A 21,388-nucleotide genomic window follows, 5' to 3' on the forward strand; every position below is an offset into this window, starting at 1 on the left:
ACAAAATTCACAGAATATTTATCATGGAAAGAGAGCAAATTTCCCCAATTAAAATGTTTCAAAAGTATACATTAAAAATTGTCCTGTTCAAAAAAAAAACCCCAAGATAAAAAAAAAAATCTTAAGTATTCATTCTGCAAATTTGTTTCCAAGAGCACACCTGCAGGATATTTTGCATGTATCCCTTTATTCTTCTATACTTCCTTCTATCAGATAGTCTTCTTGATTTGTCAAAAGACAAAAATTTTGCAAATTATTACAGAATAGGTGAAATGCAAGCAAATTCCTTCCTAAGCAGAGAACTAGCAAAAAAAGAATACAAGTTAGGCCTCTAAGACAAAACTAGAAGCAGTTGTCCATCAATTTAAAAGAAAATGTTCTTTAATTTACATTGTTTGTATATGTTCACCAATCTTGCCAATCTTTAGTCTACAACCTCTTTGGTTGAAAAGGAAGAATTTTATGGGGTCTTAAAGCATTTAAAACATTGTGGGAATGACCTGGTAATTCAGAATTACTTTTCTTTTAGCCCACTATTCTCGGTTATTTTTCCTGTTTGGGTGTAGAGACTTTCTTTTATCTGAAAAAGCTTAAAATCTGATGAGAAAGGCCATTGGTAGATTTAAAGGTAACTTCAAGATGATCATTTAAGGTAAAACTGATGTAACGTTCAAGGTACACCATCTTTCCAATACCAAGTGATGTTTAATTATTTTAAATACATTACAACACTGATTCACATGTTCAGCTCAAAGAGGCAAAATGTAGGGAATGCAGACTGAGGCTGCAGAGAGGAGAGGGTGTAACAAGAAAAACCACAACACATTATGTTTGTGCTCAGCAGACATAACAATTTTCTTTGCAGATCTCATACAACAGCTTCAGAGGACATCAGTGTCTTTTGACTTGCACTGTAGGAACCCCTGACCTATACAGATAGGAAATTTATATGCAGATTAAATTCTACTGATCACTTAAGATTCTACTTGTAGTTCTACTACTGAGAATAGAATTCATTACATTTAAATTTAAAGGTCTAAATGAATTTTATAATTTTTTTATTATCACCTACTCTTTCACAGTCACGTGTCCTCTTGGAATATATTCCCCCCCCAGCACTATTAACATTGATAAGTATTTTTCCCCTCACTTTCTAACGTTGCTTTTTCAGCTTGAGGAGGGATTTTTTTTTTCCCCCCACCTCAGCACTGAGGGACAGAGTGACAGCTAAAGCAAGCATGTTTCAGCAAGCAGGATCGCAGAATTTTTATCCTAGTAATTTTTTTAGCATTTATTCTTATCTTAACCCAAGCAGAAACGGGTCCCTATAGTTAACAATTGTACATACAGGTGAAAGACTTCCATGGATTAGCTACAGCATGATCCAGTGTCTCAGGTGCTTAGCTTTCATATATGTAAAATTAATTCAAGTTGTAGTTACAAAAGGATGTACTCGATGTACTTCCCTAGCTTCAGGAACAGAACTATGTGATTACTTCAACCTGTTCACCCCGGGTTTTCACCACAGTGGCTTATTATCCTTAGTATTAGCCTTAGCAACTCCTCCTGCAAGGCATGAAAAAGTCTGGAAAGCGCAGACTGCCAAATTGTAAGGTCTTTCCCTGAAACTCTTAGTGGAGTTAAAGGTTTGCAAGAGATTCAGATGTGCGGTATAATAATTCAATGAAATATTAGAAAAGTTAAAGTGTACCTCCAAGGCTTGAAGAACCTAAGCCACTTGATTGCAAGCCAGTGCCAATACCTGAGCCGAATGGCGTTCCAAAACTAACTCCCAGAGATGGCTGTGGCCCTGGTATAAAAAAAATGAGAACAAACTTGCCTTACTCTTTCATAGTAAAGAGGTCCTTTATTTATTTATTCAAGTATTTGATAATGTGAACATCATTGCTTTCAACAAATCCCATTAAGATCCCAAACTTTACCTCATCAAAATTCCTCACTTAACTGTCTGCCTCTACGTCCGCCTGGTAAAAATCTAAGAAAACACTGATTGTAATAAGGTGAAACTAGTCAAAGCTAAAACATGACAATAACATCATTTAGTATTTTTAAAAGTTAACCAGTCTCACCTTAAACTTTAAAACATTAGTCAAAACCTTGAGAGAACTCATAGGTAACAACATTTTGCCACCTGTATTAATGGAATCAGAATAAGGGAAAACCTTCAAATTAAAAACATAAGAACTAATGCTAATGTAACTAAAACTATGTTACCAAAAGTTAATTTATTTAATAAATAGGAATCTTCAAAACTACTCAAGTATTCCATCCAAATTTAAACAGAACACTAAGATAAAAAAACAAGACAATGACTTTATTTTATTAAATTTATTGTTCATTTTTAAGCAAGTCAATTACACAGTAACATGACAATTCAATTCTTTTCCACACAAGTGATAACTGAGTTCTGTTAAGCTCTGCTACATAACACCAATAAGGTAAACTAGTCAAACCACCTGTTTAAATAAACATTTACAAAAGGCACAGTTCTGTGTACCTTAATGAATTAGATACATTCAAAATTTCAGAGTCAGAGTTTGTCCCATAATTAAAAAAAGTTGACAGTACTTTCCCTGCATATGCACACTAAGATGCAGGACTGTCAAAAAACATTTTCAGTCTGCCAAGATGAAGTTTACAGCCTCAGTTCCTTTTTTTTTTCCTTAACCCTGGGGAATAAAGAATCAACTTGCTAGCCCATTACTAACACATTTTAAAATACTTAATTCTGATAAATAATTAATATATTTTGACAGTTTTCACAGTACAATCTTATATTCCTGTCTTTTTCAAACAGTTTTCAGTGCACTAGTTAAAAAGTTTAACCATTGAAGATAAAATACAGTGCCAAACTCTTAATCCACAGACATTCACACCTTTCCTCGAGATAGCCTTCTCCATCTTTGAACATACTTTATGCACTCTATCTGTGAAAGTGATGATTTATTAGAATATTACTATAAAGTTCAGATGATTTCAGTCTTTTTCCTAAACCATTATCACATTTGGGCTTATTTTCATTCAAAATTTCTTCCTCCGTACTACAAAGTCTCCTGTTACTAATATTTATCTAGAGTTTTAAAATGTAAATATTTCAAGCTTTTAAAACAATTTCAGTATTTGAAGATTTAAATGGAAAATCATTTTGAATCAAGTGAAAGGCACTGTATATTGAAAAGTAACATTTTTGCTAGGAACACAAAATTCTTATGTGATCCAAGCTGAACGACATCTGTATACTCAAAGTAGTGTTAAACTAAATTTGAAGGGCAACTGAAGTTGTTAGCTTTCAGTCTGTGCTTAGGAGGGTGAGAAACCCAAGCTATTTTTTCAACTAAAAAAAGTATCAGATGTTGCAATTACAAGTTTTCACATAAATTTCAAACTAAACTTGTTTACATCCAGTTTAAATACTGATACCTCTACCTAGCACCTCTTTAAAAATAAGAATTGTTATCAATAAAAAGAAAGAAAAAGCCTACACAAGTCAGTCAGTCATCTAATAAACTAAAGAAGAACCCAAACCCACATATCCAGTTCCTTCTCAAGTGCACAGGTTTCTATCTCAGCAGGAGGCACTGTTAGTGGAAGACCTTAAAACAAAACACTGCAGTCCTCCAGGCCAAGCTTTTTACCAAACGCAACATGCTTTTTAGAGCCAGTAAAAAAAACATTATTCTAAAACATCTCAGATTATATAAAAGAGAATCTTATGCTTTAAGCTAACAAGGTTTTCTTTGAGCAACAGCATATGGTATTTGTTGATTTTTGTACCATAATGTTCTGAAGGCATCATCACTACTTATAGTTCTTGTAAGTAAACGTAATTTTCAATAGCAAAAAACTAGTAATAAAGATTCTTCAATGCCAAAAGTACTAGCAAAAATTCGGCACTTCTGGCTATTATACATACGAGACAAATTCTTTGTAACAAGTATTTTAACATTTTAAAACTTGATATATTTGCCCTGTAGAGCATTTCAGTTTAATGAATAGGACCCACTACAAGGAGTCCAGACAGGTCAGCCAGATTTCCTAAAGTGACATTCTGCAATTTTTTAAATCACAGCTGGTCCTAACAGTGAACAAATTTAGTGTCACAACTCAGATCTGATTCTGACAAAGTAATACACTTAATTTTAACCAAGGTTAATATCAAATTACACAATAAAAATTTTAAGTGCTATAAAGATTTCAGTATCCTTTCCCGTTAGCACTTCAATCTCATACCGAGTCAAGTCAAAACAAAGTGTGCTAATAGCTTGATAATGCTTTGACTAACTCTGCACTTCACCACTTAAGGAGAGAGTAACTAAGTTGTTGTGGGGGTACTTTATTTATTTTTAGAGAAGGAAAGGTGAGCTTGAAGAAAAGCATTTCTTTAAGACAACTTAGTCTTACCAGAAAAAGATCAGTTTCAGTCTCATGCATTTACAGCTCTTAGTTCACCAGGCTTTAATTTCCTTTAAAATCTTTTACTTTAGTCCCATGAATAATAATAGGTAGACTAGCCACCATCATTTTAACTTCCATGCTGTTTCAAGATTGCTCAGGGAAGGTGCAGGCGAGGCAGTGGTTAAAACTCTAGCTGCTACAGCATGACCAGCCTCATTGCTACCAATAAAGCTGTGCTCAGCGCAAAAGTGCTAAACTAGGGAGAAAGGCTGTGTGCAGACAAGACTTAAGCATAATTTTAATAACTCTAGCTTCAAAAAACTGCACAAAAATTGTGCTTCAGTGTGCACACCACAGTCCTGGTGTCCTGATTATCCATCCTAGGAGACCAGTGGAGTGCATCTTTGCTCCCTTTCTTCTATATGGCCAGGATCCACTGGCTTTATTTATTTCAATAGAAGCCAGACATGTCTTGGCATACAGAGAGAACATAAACAGGGTGCATATCTACACCCAGGAACTGGGGAAACATTCCCTGATCCCACAGCTTAGATGTAGCTACTAAACTTTTGACTTCCGAACAGAAATTTAAAATAAATTATTATTTATCTTTTTCAGAGAAAGAACAGTAACTAACTCTAAACTAATCTTATGAAACAGACTTAACCATGTAAACATCAAATATTTTTTTAAAAAAAGATTAACCATCCTGATCCCTCAATATTAGAGTACCGTATATTAGATTTTAGTCAAACTTTAAAGCCCAGATTAATTTTCTTGTTTTAGTCTTATCTTCAAGAACAGCAACAGCAGGTCAGGTATTACACAGACACCCCCTCCCCCCCTTTACATACACCTCATTTCATAGTCTTTTCTCTCATAACCTTCTACCACCCCTCATCTATCCCACTCTTCAGGATCTAGACATTGCAAAGAAATATACGTGATTTTAACTTCTAGCAGATAGCTTATCAAATTCATAACATAACACAAAGTTAAAACATGCAAACATTTACAGTTTTACTGCAGCAAATGGCCATCCGAAAACTCAAACAAGGAAAAGGAAATTAAGAGGAGGCAGTCTTTAAATATTTAAAGATTCCTACAAAACTGAAAGAATAGATTCTTCTCCTTTTCCACTAAGAGTAAGACAAAGTGACAGTCTTAATCTGAAGCTAAAGAGTTTCAGGTAAGTTGTTGGGAAAAAGTCAAGCACTGAAATCAGTAATTTAGGAAAGCTATGAAACTTTCCTTTCTAGCAAGCTTTTAAGACTTTAAAGATATCTCTGAAATAGTTCAGTCCTGGCTAATCCTGCTTTTGAGCTACAGGAACAGAAAAGTTGACTTCAAGTTCCATCTAACCCTATTTTCTAAGGGTTTTAAGTACTCTTGAAGTGCCACTCAAAATATCAATCTACCTCTACTTCTCCAGGTCCTCAAATGAGTTGCATGGAGGGTAACAGTATTCCAGCTGAGTAAGTAGTGAACAAATTGTCTACTTCTGTTGGCACGTTTGACTTAAGTTCATGGCTTCGTTCTATCTGCATCACTCTTGTATTTGGCACATTTTTGGCTTTTGAAATACTCTGCCAAAACAACCAACCGAAAAAAAACCCCAACCCCAAAACCAACCTATACACACTCTCATTTGCTCCTGTCACTAAAAAAAGTTACAAAATACCTCAAGGTATAAAGTCACCTTACCTCAGGTGTGTTGGTACAGGTCAATTCTGCCTTTTTTTTTTTTCCTCTCTTCATTCCTACTCCTAAGAGATATTCACGAAGTCATGCCATAAGTGGCATCAATTTACTGAAGTTATTAGCAGTTCTCTTGAATCTGGACTAGGAAGAGGAAGTTCAAATCCCTCACCCCAATTCATGAAAATGCAAGTATAACTTTAAATGTGACATCCCAAGTACATGACTTTCATCCACAACTAATCCTGTAATGACTGCGAAGAGTATTTAAAAAAAAAAAAAACAACTAAAAAGAGACAAGGAGAAAGATAAAGGGAGAGGGAACTACTTTGGCAACATTAGGCTGCACAAGCTACACTTCTATCTGTATTAAAAACCCTGAAGTGTGACATTACATTATCTCATGTTTTCTGTTTAAAACCAGACTCTTTTACAGATGTCACTTCAACAAAATTGCCATGGATTAACACAGCAGCAACAGGAAGACGGTGGTCTTTGATGGAAATTTAGAAGAGAAATGTTTCATAAAGACTTCATTTTTTGTTATGTTCAAAATATTTTGGCATATTTGTCTCTTAAATCCATCTCCTTGCTGTTCATAAGGGCCAGGGCTGGAAGCACATTGTATTTTCCTTTTATGGAGAAGGCAAGGACAGTCTAATAATTTATCAAACTTAGGGTGGTTGCTGCATAGGTGTCTAATTAAAACCATTCAAAATATGACTGCTGTTTAAGACAAGAGAAGGAAAAGGTGCTAATACGACTTTCAGTACACCTACTATTAAATATTAATTCAACTCTCTACATTCAGGAATCCCTCTCTGGGAAGTGTTGGTTAGTATAACAATGTCAACTAAGGTGCCTTAAGTTATTTCCTTTGCCATACATATCCATTCTTCATTAGCAGTGGTCATGCATTTCCTGTTTTGGTCTTCCTCTTACACACATGCACACACAGAACCACTGATCCACTCCACTTTCTCTAATATTTATTCGCAACAGCAGAATGGCCAGCAAAAACTGCTCCAACAGCACCCTGACAAAGGAGTTGGCTGTAAAATAATAAGCCAGGCATCCGTCTTCCTATTCTACAGATGTTTGCTCCACTATCCTTCCTGTTCTACAGCATTTTTCATTTTACAGTTCCAAAGTGCTATATAAAAATGCATTATTAATTTTACATAAGAAAAAAGTAATATGCATTTAGATATTCTCTCCTCACCAATTTGAAATAATTTACTATAACCATACAATTCTGGAAACAGGCTATACTACGTGTATTCAGAGATGTTACTTAAGAGTGAAGACTCACATTCCAAGGGGTAAGTTAGAACAATACAGTAAATATCACTAATACAAGTAAATTCACAAGATTAAGTATCTGTTGTATAGTTATTGCTAAGTCTACCCTGCATTTTTCTATTGGCTATGTATCAGTAACTTTGCTCATCACAACGTTTAGATTTTTAGTCTAACACAAAGGAAGACTTCATAGAAAATTTTACACAAATTTACTATTGTTGTAACACTAATAATCTATAACTTGAATGCACTCAGACCTGTAGCAGGCTGTTGCTGCTGAGTAAGTGTCGCAGCCATCGCAACGGCTGCTGCATTTGGTATGTTGCTGAAAGGGGTCGGTCCAGTGGTAACACGTGGCGCGCTCTGCCACTTCTTAGCTTCTGTTCGTCTTGCCTCAAACACATCCATGGCATCTCCCAGAAAGGTTTTCCTGTAGCCAAGGTATTGGTCTTTGAGCATCTGAGGGGGGTGGGGGGAAGCCATTTTAGTTCAGTGTATTTGACATAAAACCTTAACTTAATAAGGAAAGAGACACTGAGTTATTTATAACTTTTTTTTTAAGGAAATAAACCCCCCACAACCTGAAAGCATCTAGTCAGGCTATGAGCTGGAGAGAACTGTTTTGCATTACCCATAGCCAGAATAGGTTTCTTACTTAAATTCTGCAAAGCAGTCAAGTGTAACAGACTAACATACTGAACGGTATCAAGATCTCTCAAAGTTGGTATAAACCAGCACAATTCAATTTGTAACACTGTACTAGCTGACCTAAGAGGCAAAATACAGCCACATTATTAGCTTATAACATAAAATAACGCTCTTCTTCAGCACGACCCTTTCTGCATCGCAAAAGCAGACACTTTTGCTCCCCTATCATCTTCACCTGTATTTCTTTCCTTCCTTTCACTCTTGCATTTCTTTCTTAGCACAAAGCTGAAGAAGCTACCAGAATTTTAGAATTCACTCTTGTTTCTGATGCATTTCATCAACGATGTAATGCAGTGCAAATGCAATAGATCATTCTGCTTTGGACTTAACAAGTAGCCCAAATCTGTTGTCGTGTGTCCCCTCTCCTTGCCTATGCCCCTTCCCCCCTCAAAACACCACCTTCTGTAGCAACACCTGGCTTGGCCTGTTCATCATGAGCCATTTCTATCTGTCACAGATGAGGGAACTATGGATATCTTAGGTAACATAAGAAGAATAAATGGCTTCAATTAAAGAACTGATAGAATGATTTCCATCTTCTAACAGAGAATCTTTAAATGTAATAGATTTATTAAAACCAAAGAACAGTATGCCTTCCATAAAATTCAATTGAACCTACTATGTCCTGCATTCCTTGCTAAGGATATGCTTGTTTCCAAGAAGAGGAGCTTACAGTCCAAAAATTCTGACGCAGGATTTGAACAGCTGTAATCCTAATTCTATCAGCAACAGCAGGAAACAAACAGCAAGAATGACCTCATTATCACATCAAGAGTGCTGTCTTTGTAGAGAAAAGACATTTGTAGAACTCTTATGAGATTTACTACAATGCCATACCGACTGCCATAGGAGCTGACAAATGCCATTAGACATTGTAAAGAAGTTCTTAAGGCTAATCTATGCAGAATGATTTAATGACATTCTCTACCCAAACTGTGCCCAAGCACATTTTACTCTTCACTGACCTTGGATACAGACTGTATCTATATGGTCATATATGATATAAATATGTTTAACAACTAGCCCTGTGCAAAGATGTTTCAGGCCATATTTTTCTACAACTTCAGACCTTTGAGTCAAAGTGTATGTGCAAACCAGAAAGCCTACTGCAGACAAAGGAATGAACTGTGGTCACAGCTCTGCCTTCACAAACCATATCACAACCATCAAATAAGGCAGAGACAGCAGTTTAAAAACTGCTCTCCTCTCCTAGCTGATAAACTAAAACAGATGGTCAGAATGACAAATCCACTTAAGCAGTACATTCATTTTTCTGATTTTTGAAGCTTTAGTTATAATTGTGTCTTCCAAAATATCAGCCTTCATTCATGTCCACCCACACTAGATTAAATCTCAAAAGAATTCCCCAAGAGAAAGAAAAATCCTCAAACCAACCCCTTGGTTTCAGGCAATAGAATGCTTCTTAACCTGAAGCAAAGTCTTTCCTATTCAGTCACACAGACAAGGTACTGAAAATACTATTGCTTATACTTGCATACTAATCCAGCTCTTCAAATGGAAGAAGAAAAAAATGTTTCTTCACAAAGACCGCTGCATGAGTTCAGGCTACACTCAGATCTCAGAAGTGAATGGCCCAGAACACATTTGGGATCCTTTTTGTGTAATTCTGCCAAAATTATTGAGGAGCCAATATATTCTATATCTGGTATCAAAACCGAGTTAACCAAGAGCAGCACAGATATCTGATGGCAGGTAGCTGTAAACCAGTGAATTTCCATGCTGACAGAAGCAATGCAATGCAAGGAATCTAGTTCATACAAGATCCTCAGTATTCCTGAACTTTATTCAGGAAAAGTAAAAAGTTTCAGGTGTTTAGAAAACTAGCAATACTGTGCAGAAGCAGCTTTGAAAAGGAAACAAGCAGAAGATTTACCAGAGCTATTCCCATTGAGGAAGTCACTTAGCAGAAACAATCCCAAACACTTGTACTCTTCTCCAAGTTTTTTTTTCGTAACCAAGAAGGGTTCTGATGATGTCAAGAAAAATTATGGATTGTAGAACATTGACATTTTATCAATATGTCGAGAACTGTAAATGGGAAATTCAAGCCGGAGTCCATGATGGAGGAAACAAGCCTAACTAGGACCTTTGATACATTAGCATTTTTTCTACAGTAGTCTTTTTTTTTTTCCTATACGTACGATTTTCCATGAAAACCAGGTTGAAAAAATTAAGCAAGCCAGAACACAATTTTCAAAATTCTTTGATATGCTGAAAAATCTTACATATGAATACCTACTTTTTTTCTGTTACCTATCTGAGTAAGAGCAGATTTAGATCATCTTTGCTTGAGATCAAGAGGTCATTGGGCAAAAAGCAAAACATACAAGCATGAGCTCAAAGACAGACACTTCAAAAATTGATCAACAATTAAAAAGGAAAAGGAGTTACATGAAAAACATTTTGTAACCTAAGTGATTGTGGTCAGTTGCTACCATCGCTGTAAGTAAGTAATTCAAATTAGACTTCAGGTGAACAGAAGTTACTTTTTTAATCAAAGCACTTCTCCAGGACAGTTTGAAAGTTTTTAAAAGCAGTTAATTTAACAGAAGGAAAAAAAGAATACCTGAAGATATATTTTCAAAAAGTGACTCTCTGTGTTCCTGTGTATTTATTGAAAGAACTACATCAAAACAACATACCTTTACATTTTCATGTATTGATTGAAGTTGTGCAGCTAAAGCTACAAATGTTTGATAGATTTTCTGCATAGCCATAGACAAATCTGTAAGAGGCATATAAAACATTGGTAAGTGACAATCTTACTACCAGGAGAAAAGATTCAGCATTTATACCACAGCAAGAAGCCGACCCAAAACCCATACAGCACAAAGCACATAAACAATTGCATGAGAACAAGTTAATGTCTATAGAAAATACAGAATTTGAGAGCAATTGGGTGACACAAGTCACACAAGGACTACTTTTTGAAAGGGCTTCAAACTTTATTTTGAAAAGTACTTTCTTCTCAGATTTATTTTTATATACGTGGTAATTCATTCCTACGATTCTATCATTTAGGAAAGCTAAAAAAATATTATTTAACCTAACTTTATCTAATTACACAGGAACATTTTACCTGATTGGTTTTTACATAAGTATAGTTAAATCAGATATTCTTGTGTTTGTATATATTTTCCACTCTTTCTGACTTAAAGCACAGTTAAGTGTTCAGTTGATTGAGCCAAAGAGAAAGCAGTAGAATGGAAGCTTTACTTACATTTTAAAGACATGATTAACAAGCATTACAGGAACTCTTATTCTAGCTCTACCCACAAGCACATCATGAACAGAGAAACACAATGGGGAGCTTCTTGCCTACATAAAGTCTTAAATTTAGGACACTTCCCACACAGATATGAAAGTGTTTTCAGTGCACTGATCCAACTAATGCAAAACTTTAGGATTAAAGGGAAAATCTCAAAGGTTTTGGTAAAATGAGGCATCTGCTGACAAAAGATGCTTTTCTGAAAGCAGCACTGAAACAATGTACCAAAATGGAGGACAGAAAAGTACTGAAGTCTTTCACTGTGAAAAGTGAAAGAGGCTTGGGGAAGAGTGGCTGGAAAGCTGCCTGTCGGAAAAGGACCTGGGAGTGTTGGTCAACAGCCGGCTGAACACGAGCTGGCAGTGTGCCCAGGCGGCCAAGAAGGCCAATGGCATCCTGGCCTGTATCAGAAATAGTGTGGCCAGCAGGAGTAGGGAAGTGATCGTGCCCCTGTACTCGGCACTGGTGAGGCCGCACCTTGAATACTGTGTTCAGTTTTGGGCCCCTCACTACAAGAAGGACGTTGAGATGTTGGAGCGTGTCCAGAGAAGGGCAATGAGGCTGGTGAGGGGTCTGGAGAACAAGTCTTATGAGGAGCGGCTGAGGGAGCTGGGGTTGTTTAGCCTGGAGAAAAGGAGGCTGAGGGGAGACCTCATTGCTCTCTACAACTACCTGAAAGGAGGCTGTAGTGAGGTGGGTGTTGGTCTCTTCTCCCAAGTAACTGGCGAAAGGACGAGAGGAAATGGCCTCAAGTTGCGCCAGGGGAGGTTTAGATTGGATGTGAGGAAAAATTTCTTTACTGAAAGAGTAGTTAAACATTGGAACAGGCTGCCCAGGGAAGTGGTTGAGTCCCCATCCCTGGAAGTATTTAAAAGACGGGTAGATGAGGCGCTTAGGGACATGGTTTAGTGGGCATGGTGGTGTTGGGTTGACGGTTGGACTCAATGATCTTGGAGGTCTCTTCCAACCTTAATGATTCTATGATTCTATGAAAAGATCAGCTATCGCATTTCCTCTGAAGGATGCATACAACCTACTGAAATGCAAATCGTAGCTATCAAGTTCTTGAAGATGAGTAGGTCTAGCAATGATTCTTGAACTGAAAAGGTCTGCCTCTCCATAGGGGAATTTCTCGATTATAATTTGCATTTCTTTCTGAAAAAGAAAAGCTCAGGAATAAATCTCATGCCAACCTGCAGGGTTGTGGAGGTAGTGGTATCTAGAAAGACTAGCCACAAGTTTCCAAAGAGTCTGGAGGCAATTTATTGATACTGAATACTAGACATCTCAAAATTTAAGACATTCTCGGTCATGGTTTCCTGTATGGTAAAGGAAGTTTTCCCTGTATGGTAAAGGCTACATGATCAGTGTTGACTAGATCATTCGCTGAGAGTCTGAGCATGCTGGCACAACAGATTGAGCCTTGCCCACACAGGCAAGAAACTTTAGATTATAGCAGAAACTGCTGAAAAACCTGAGGAAAATCTGTGAAAGCACCCCTCTCATACTCTGGACAGAGAAGAGGATCACATGGAAAGACAGAGGACCCTCAGGATTCAGCAGATCTTCCATTCTGGAAGCTAAGTCTCTTACAAGAGACAGTTCTCTTGTTTTTGACATATAAGGTCCAGAGTCTAGGTACCACCCTGTGATGGCAAGATGTTCAATTATCATTTGGCACAAAAAGATATGCACTTGAAATCACTGCTTATTACAGGACCTGTACCTAAAGCGGCTCAAAAGACAAAAATGCCTATGATCACAGGAACGGTAACCAACCAGAGGACTACTGTCCAGAGGTCAGCATTCTCCAACCAGAGAGATTCTCCCCAAGATTAAATGATGTGGCAGCAAACAAGACTAAATTTTCTCAGTCGGTCAGAGCTGAAGGGAATACCAACAGGCTCCAAACTAACGAAAAGTTCCCATTTTGATCTGGAGCTGGCAGAGCAGACACCCACATTTGTCTGGTCTGGCAGCCCAGTGCAAGACAGAAGGTGCCAGACATCAGCCTTATAACAGCTAGATGCTGAAAGGAGGGAGATGGATATAGTGGATGTCAAAACAAACCAGGCTTAGAAATTGCACCTCAGGAACTAGTTCCACCTTAAAAAGCTCAGGAACCTTTATGAATTTAACCGTTAGTTCCAAATCTTTACATTGAACAACTGCAGAATCTATCCGAACACTTATTTCTGTACATTAAATAAGAAAAGCCAACAACAGAGGAAATTAATTACTAAGTTTTTCTTACAGGTATAAGATTTGTTAATTTTTATGTATGAAACATTCAAACTGAAACATTTACCTTGTGGAGTTATGTGTGAATTATTTGCTTGAGTAGCAAGATGATTTTCCAGTTCTTCTATTTGTTGCCTGTACTGCTGCAGCTGTACTTCAAACTGCTCGACCAAGATTCTGAAGTAGCTAGATGAGTAAAACAATGAAATCATATGGTGAAACTTCACTAGTTTGCCACTATTGTTTTAATCTGATCTATATTAGCTGCCGATTTTCATTTAATTAATTGCAACAGTTATGTTCTATGACATTCTTGATGTCCCTCTACTAGTGGATAGAGAGTGAAGACTATTTCTCATGTCTATGAGATAAAGAGAAATTAAGTGTAGAAATAAAACACTGATTCTATGAAGCATTCGGTACAAATGTTACAAGAAGTAGAAAAAATTCATATTATGAAGTTCATAGAATCACAGAGTAGTTTGGGTTGGAAAGGACCTTTAAAGGTCATCTAGTCCACCCGCCGTGCAATAAGCAGGGACATCTTCAACTAGATCAGGTTGCTCAGAGCCCCGTCCAACCCAATTTTTCAAGTTTCCAGGGACAGGGCATCTACCTCTCTGGGCAACTTGTTCCAGTGTTTTGCTACCCTCATCGTAAAAAAATTCCTCCTTATATTTAGTCTGAATCTACCCTCTTTCAGTTCAAAACCATTATCCCTTGTCCTATTGCTACAGGCCCTACTAAAAAGTCTGTCCCCATCTTTCTTATAAGCCCCTTTTAAGTATTGAAAGGTTGCAATAAGGTCTCCCCAAAGCCTTTTCTTCTCCAAGTTACATTATGGACTATTTTTTATGAATAACAGTAACTCACTCTGCTGGGGCTGTATTTTCATGCTGGAGACCAGGAGGAGTTTTCTGTGTTCGTAATGCTATTTCTGCATTCTTTAGCTCCTAATAGGGAAAATTAATAAGAGATGAGGTTCTGTATGAAGTGTTCAAAAAGAAAAATAGCTACAACTCTACTGTTCATTCACATGAAATATTTTCTTCATATATTTAAGTTAACACTGTGATAGAATCTGACGAGAAATTCTTCAAAGAACAGACTGCCAGAAAGTTGGAGAACTGCAAATACCAACAGAAGTTTGGGGAAGGAATAAACAGCAGCACATACTGAAAGCACATTGAGCTCTCAGAAGTTGAGAAAATATTGCGCTAAACCATCAGAGATTAGATCTAATTTCTATTTACTTCAGAAATCCTGTTACAATTATTGAGGTCTAAGGGGAAAAAAGCAACAGCCAAGTACAAGGAAATAACACACCTAAAAGAGAAGAAATAGAACAAAAAGGATTATTTTGCCTTTTTAAAAGAAGATTAACTAGTTTAAAAATGCCTTTCTATGGAAGTGATCTTTTTATGCATGATAATTACAGCATACGCTTTTGTTTACTACCTTCTAATAACGCTATCACTAAGAATTTCTCAGTGCCTGGTTCTGTGATTATTCTCAACCGCATCATTTACAGAAATATGAAAATATCAGTAACAAGTTTTTGTTTCCACAGAAAACTGTTGGCAAGGCACAACTATAGAGTATTTCCTTTTGTTATCACAAGATATAGAAAAAAATCAACATTTTTACTTTAGAATAAAATACACATATATCAAGCAGCCTTGACGTACCAGATGAAATATAAAGTGGTACAGAACTTAACTAGAAAAGAACTTGCATCAAAACTTGAGCTCAAATTGGTTGCACAGTTAAGATGCAGACTGGTGGACAGAGTTGTGACTCAAGTTCACTAAACAAATACTAGTGCTAGTTAAGATATTTTGGTCCCTGAAATGTTATGGGGTAGTTTTTGTTTGTTTTGTTTTTTTAAAAGTCAGAGAAAACATACTTGCATTGCTGCTGCTCCAGAGTCCAGCATGTTGTTACAGATACGTCTTTACTAGCAGCTGAATATATAACTGAAACTGAACTAAAGTGGGCACACATTCCCTTCCCTTCTGTTGCCTTTGCTATGTAGGAGCGCTTTCCTGAATAAAAGTAATTGTATTGCTGTTGTACTTATCTGAAAATACTGACACCACAGATTTCAGTCTCCCTCAGTAACTTCAAACAGATTAGAAGGGATTCAATTTTTCGCTTTGTTTACAACTGTTTTAGTTTGGACACGTGTTAACTTGACTGATAAAGAAGGCTAGTTATCCAATATGAAATAATCAACATACAAACTCTAAATAACAAAACTTATATTCAATTGTACCTGTGCAGTTTCCACTTTCAGCTTGTCAATATTAAGAGTGTTTCTCTGTAATCCACTGGCAACTACAGACAGAAGTTGTTTCAAAGCTTTAATGTCTTCTTGTACTTTAAGCATTGCTTTAGAGGACATTCTACTAATCTCTTCCTGAACTTGTTTTTGTTCTTTCACAAATTTCCTGGGCAAGAGAAAAAGAAGAGGGTGGGGAGGAAAGAAATATAATTCATTGAACCTGAAGTATGCAAGTGTTTACCTCTCAGTCACATTATTTAAATAGCTATTAAATTAATTTTTCCAAAATCAACTACTGAACAGTAAAATTACTGTATAGCGTAGTATTATCTTAACTCCTAGCATGCTAATACTGTAAAAAAAAAACACCACCAACCCCCCCAAACTTCAATAGCAAATGTTTAAACATGTTATGCTGAACCCTGACAAACTAAGATATATATCTTTTTTTTTAATATATATAAAAAAAATATATAGCATCTATGTAAAAGTGATTACTACTTTGAACTCACAAATACAGTGACATACCGCCTCTTTGACTAGTCTACAACCTGCCTCCTTCCTGCCTTCCTGAGGGAAGGCTCTTTTGCAGTTCTCTCTATTCCATAGAAGATCCACAATGCATATGCAGTATGGACATAAGGTTCAGTACTTACTATGCATGTGCAACAGGCTTAATACTCCCAGGGAGAGATGGATCAGATTCTAAGAGCATATTTGTTGGGCATGCTCATTTGCATAAATGCATGGAAAAGCAAGGCTGGAAAAAAAAACAGCCTAAGACTTCAGCTACTAGAACTATCCATCTACTCTGTTCCCAAGGTGAACCTGCTGAAAGGCCTTGGGCTAGTAAGTTATCCTGCATGCAGGCTGCAGTAGGGTGTTTTTGGTCACAGAGCATTGGCAGCATACAACACTTTGGCTAACCAACTATCATAAAAAACACTACTTACTGTAGATTTTCTACATCTTGACAGATTACTGGAGGTAGATTTTCATCCTTTAGTGCTTTGCTATCTCTACAAGAGACAATGCATGTTTAGATGGTGCTTTAATACTGCCAAACATTTTTGCATGACTTCTAAATATAATGAAAACATTTAAGTGACTGATTACAGTTTTGCACCCATTGCACGTATGCTGCAACTAGGAATGATTTGGATTAATGCATACAGATACTATGCCAGGGTCCAAGCCTGTGGTGTAAGCATTGTACACATTTGCAGAAACCATTCTTCAGTCTACATGAAGAAACCATGATCAGTCTATAGCAGATGCCAGATAAGCTGTAGGTATTGCATTTGATGGGAAAATTGCAATGTTTAAAATGATGACCCACCATTATTAAATTGGCCATATTGCAAAAGTTGGTTATTTACATTTATGCCTTTTTCAAGATCGAAGTAGTAGAAAAGCCAACATATTTAGTTTAGCTGTTTTCTAGTAAGACACGGAACACAAAGAAAATCTGACACTTACTCTGGTCTTGTTCCTGTTTTGTCACCTAGAAAGTAAAAACTGTAGGTCAGAAATAAAGCTTTGGAGAACAAACAAAACAACTTTAATGAGATTTTAGGGAAGAACTAACGACTACAATCTACTTGATTTCTCTTGATAAGAGGAACAGACTAGGCTAGCTATAAAAGAAAGAGGGTTTTAATTTACTCCCCCTTCACAGATAAATATCTTTTCAAGAACAATGGTTCAACAGTTGAGGTGCTAATTTCTTGGCACACAGAATAATGCAAAACATCTTGTGTCACTATACAAGTCACTACAAATGCATAAGCAACCGCAGTTGCATAAGAAATCTGTTCCTGCTTATGCAACCACAACTCACTTAAACCTGCACCCACAAAACATTCAAGTGTTTAAATTCAGCAACAGCAGTCTCCTCTCAAATACGAAGGTAATGAAGGTTTGCCTATTGGACTTCCCTAAGAATTCTGCTATTGCATTAAGTCCAGTAATGAATGAGGTTTTACAGAACTGAAGATGTTACTGCTTACATACCACCTACACACTCCAAACTATGTATCCGTGGATCAAGATGCCAAATGCCTCTGAGTAATAGAATGGAGCTGAGAACAATATCGTGCATAACACAGGCCATGACTATTTCCAGTCATGGCCAGGGGCAGTAATCACATCCCATACTATAGCAGTCTGCTAGGAAGAACACTCACTCAGAAAGCCCAAGAAGTGGGCTTCACCTTCTTCAGCTGGATGCAATTCACATCCTCACTCCCCTCTAAGTGCCACCAAGGCAGAAAGTAGCTATGCAGCTAATGCTAGTGCCACAAACATTTTAAGCTGCACGAGCCAATGCTCTTGCCAGGAGAAGCTACTACTTTTGGAAGCAACATCTACTTAAATTGTCTGCAGACTCTGTCACCCAGTATGTTAGAGAGCCTCAAGTCTCACAACTATTCCCTACGCCTTTTGCTAAGAGGAAAAAAAAAAAAAATCTACACAAAATTGGGGGGGAACAAACCCCAGAATTTAAGACTCCTTTCTCAGCTGATAACCTAAAAATTAGGCAGAAAACTAAGTATATATTTTGCTTTCTCTCTCCAGCAACTTTTTTTTTTTTGCTGTAGGTCAGAACAATACTTACAAAGTAAAAGATACAGATTTGAAATCAGATTTTTTTTACTGTCTGGGCAAGTGAGTGCTCCAGATTTTACATTCTTTTTACTAATACATGATGAAAATATGTATAAGAACAGCTTCTTTTTCTGCAGCTGTATTTTAAAGAAATACTAGACAGTCAGTCTTCAGTCTCCAGAAGGAAAAGCTTTTATAACCAATTCTAGAAGAGAGAACACAGGTGCTAGTCCCTGTCTGTCCTGGGATTCTTAGGGTGCTTTGCTTTGGTAGCCACATCTCCTCTTTCGTTCAGGAACGAAAAGAAATAAAAACCTCAAAACCATAAAACCACCGCCCTCAAACCTTAACACAGTTCCTCATATAGCAGTACAAACAATTGTACTGACAGAACTCAGCAGCAGCACACAGGTGGGGATATTTGTCAGGGCTGCTTAAGCTAGCACTATTCATTATGGGAGACACTCCTAAATTAAAACCTAAATTAAAAAAAAAAAAAAACAAACCTCAAAATCCAGTCTCCTTCAACATTTCCCACTGCTTAGCTAAGGGATCTCAGCTAAGGAATTGAGGGGAATTGAGGTACTCATTCAAGTTTCCACCCTAAGAGCTGGGCAAAGCAATGCTGAGAGATGTCAGACTGAAGCAGATTGAGTGTGGTTCTCTGGTTCTCATTTTAAGATACTTGTATATTATGGCAGTATTGTGATACCCTAATATTATAGTAATGGAAATCTCATAAGAACCTAGGAATCGTAGCTTTTTCTTCACTCCCAGTTTCAGTAATAAGCCCCCAAAACAATCAACATCATGCAGAGCACTCCAGTTTGGACAGTCAATACACCATCTCTTCTACAAGTATGAAGAACTACGTCTCCACAACTCATGTTACTCTGTAAAGATGGTTTCACAGATTTTCTGTATTTCCTTCTCTTTTAGCTGTTGGTATACCTAGTTTAAAATTTGGCTCCTGAATGGAATCAAGAGGTTAAATTAACAGTATTGATTCTCCAGAGAAAATGCACATTTTAGAATCATCTTTAGTTAAGCTTACTCTGGAAGTATAAAAACAAGACAAATTAATAAGTGTCCATATGTCAATGCTCAATATTCCCTTACTTAAGTACTTTAAAGCTACCACAGAGGTAAAGTTTTTCTAACTGGTTTTAACAACCTGGATAGAACTACGCACCACCAGAAATACAGCTTTGAAGAATAACAGCTAAAAATAGGACATTTTTATTGTGCAGGCTTTCAAAAAAAGAAACCAAGTTTAAGATCTGTTATAGCTGGAGAAAGCTGGTTTCAAGCGAGTACTTTTTGTATTTGCAACGCATTACTTAAACATAGCTCTGCTCCCCCCTCTAGTGGCTATTTGACATATAGCTGTTCAGAAATCTGCCATGGCTTTTCAGCAAACGGCCCTATGAGTCTTCACTCCTGAAAGGCTAAAGGGTTTAGATCCTGGTTCTCAAGTATGATACTGGTTTATACTTATTTTAAATAAATTTACATTGCATTTGCAACCAAAATCTTGCTCTTCTACAGAAGCACAATATCTAAGAATGAAATTAACTGAAATGTCTTGTAAAAGGGGAGGGGAAAAAAAAAAAGAGTTAAAGCTGTCAGCTTTAATTTCACACTCCTAACACAATGAAATAGTGTCTTTGCTGTAGTGCTCTGATAATTTTCTCAATAAAAAAAGCTTATGAATGTTTTAAAACAAACTTACTCTTTTTGTCTGAAGAACTACTAAAATCAATGCCACCAAGACCTTCATTGGCAGTAGTTGAAGGAGCCGCAGTTGTCCCCAGAGTCAAACTCAATGTGTTCTGCCCAAGTCCTACAAGAAACCCAAACAGAATTTCTGCAGTTAAAATATTGATAATTAAAACTTCTTTTAAAATAAAAGCACATATAATCTTGCTTGCAGTTTCAGTGTCCATTTACTACATTTGGATTTAAAAAATATGCAAAATAAACAGAGAAGAAAACAGACTGCATGAAGTTTCATACAATTGTACGCAAGCGTTTTATGTAATTTCTTCACATTACCAGGTAACTAATTAGATAACTAACTTATCAGCATCTTGCGTATTTCTGTTTCATTTAAGAGTTTAAAAGCAGTGTTACCAAGACTACAATACAGCGCAACAAATTTTTCCTCTAGAACTGAAAAAGACAGGAAGCCATGAAAATGACAATACTAACAGTTAAAGATTTTATTTAGATCAAAAGCCACCAAAATAAGGAGCTTTCAACTTCTCCAGTTAAAGGAGATACTTGTTATCATCACCCTCTCCCATTTATGATCAACTTCCTTGAGTCAATTATGGCAATGACAAAGATTTCCTTGCATTTTCATTTAAAAAAAAAAAAAGTGTTAAGTACAAGTGAATTTAAGAATGAGAAAGAAGCCAATGATTTCAGATTTTGTTTTTATTGTCCTGTTACTGTTCTTAACCGTAACACTGCCAAAAATTACACTTTCACAGTGTTAAGATTTTATATAAACTAAGTCTTACATTATGAAATTTATACAATCACATGTTCAATTTCAATGTTTTGAGACAGAAGGAGGAAAAAACTAAAATAACTTTTACCTGTTGCTGCTGTGCTTGTATTCTGGAAGAGTGAGCCTCCTAAGCCTGCTAAGGCTCCTCCTAAGGAAAGGCCTGTGGAGGCAGTTGTAGTCGGAGCAGTTGTGCCACCCAAATTTAATGTAAAGCCAGTAGTTCCTGCAGAGAAAGGAAAACAGTTTCATGCAGACACTGCACTCAAATACATCCACAGACAATCTGAAATAACTGAAAGGTCTGAACAGCATCTTTATCATAATTGGA

The 21,388-nt window shown here is 36.7% G+C and overlaps 1 protein-coding gene across 1 annotated transcript in view; it reads right to left on the minus strand.

The window, feature by feature from the left end:
- Positions 1 to 21,388, minus strand: part of NUPL1 (nucleoporin like 1) — a 41,731-nt gene that overhangs the window by 8,938 nt on the left and 11,405 nt on the right. Inside the window, exons 5-14 of the mRNA XM_009327876.1 lie at positions 21,149 to 21,283; positions 20,278 to 20,388; positions 17,418 to 17,442; positions 16,892 to 16,957; positions 15,930 to 16,104; positions 14,528 to 14,607; positions 13,722 to 13,840; positions 10,788 to 10,870; positions 7,674 to 7,875; positions 1,712 to 1,810 (exon numbers count right to left, since the gene is read on the minus strand). Coding sequence (XP_009326151.1) covers positions 1,712 to 1,810; positions 7,674 to 7,875; positions 10,788 to 10,870; positions 13,722 to 13,840; positions 14,528 to 14,607; positions 15,930 to 16,104; positions 16,892 to 16,957; positions 17,418 to 17,442; positions 20,278 to 20,388; positions 21,149 to 21,283 — 1,095 coding nt within the window. The remainder of the gene's footprint in view (positions 1 to 1,711; positions 1,811 to 7,673; positions 7,876 to 10,787; positions 10,871 to 13,721; positions 13,841 to 14,527; positions 14,608 to 15,929; positions 16,105 to 16,891; positions 16,958 to 17,417; positions 17,443 to 20,277; positions 20,389 to 21,148; positions 21,284 to 21,388) is intronic.

This window comes from Pygoscelis adeliae, unplaced genomic scaffold, assembly GCF_000699105.1.
Source record: "Pygoscelis adeliae isolate BGI_AS28 unplaced genomic scaffold, ASM69910v1 Scaffold14, whole genome shotgun sequence".
Lineage (NCBI taxonomy): Eukaryota > Metazoa > Chordata > Aves > Sphenisciformes > Spheniscidae > Pygoscelis > Pygoscelis adeliae.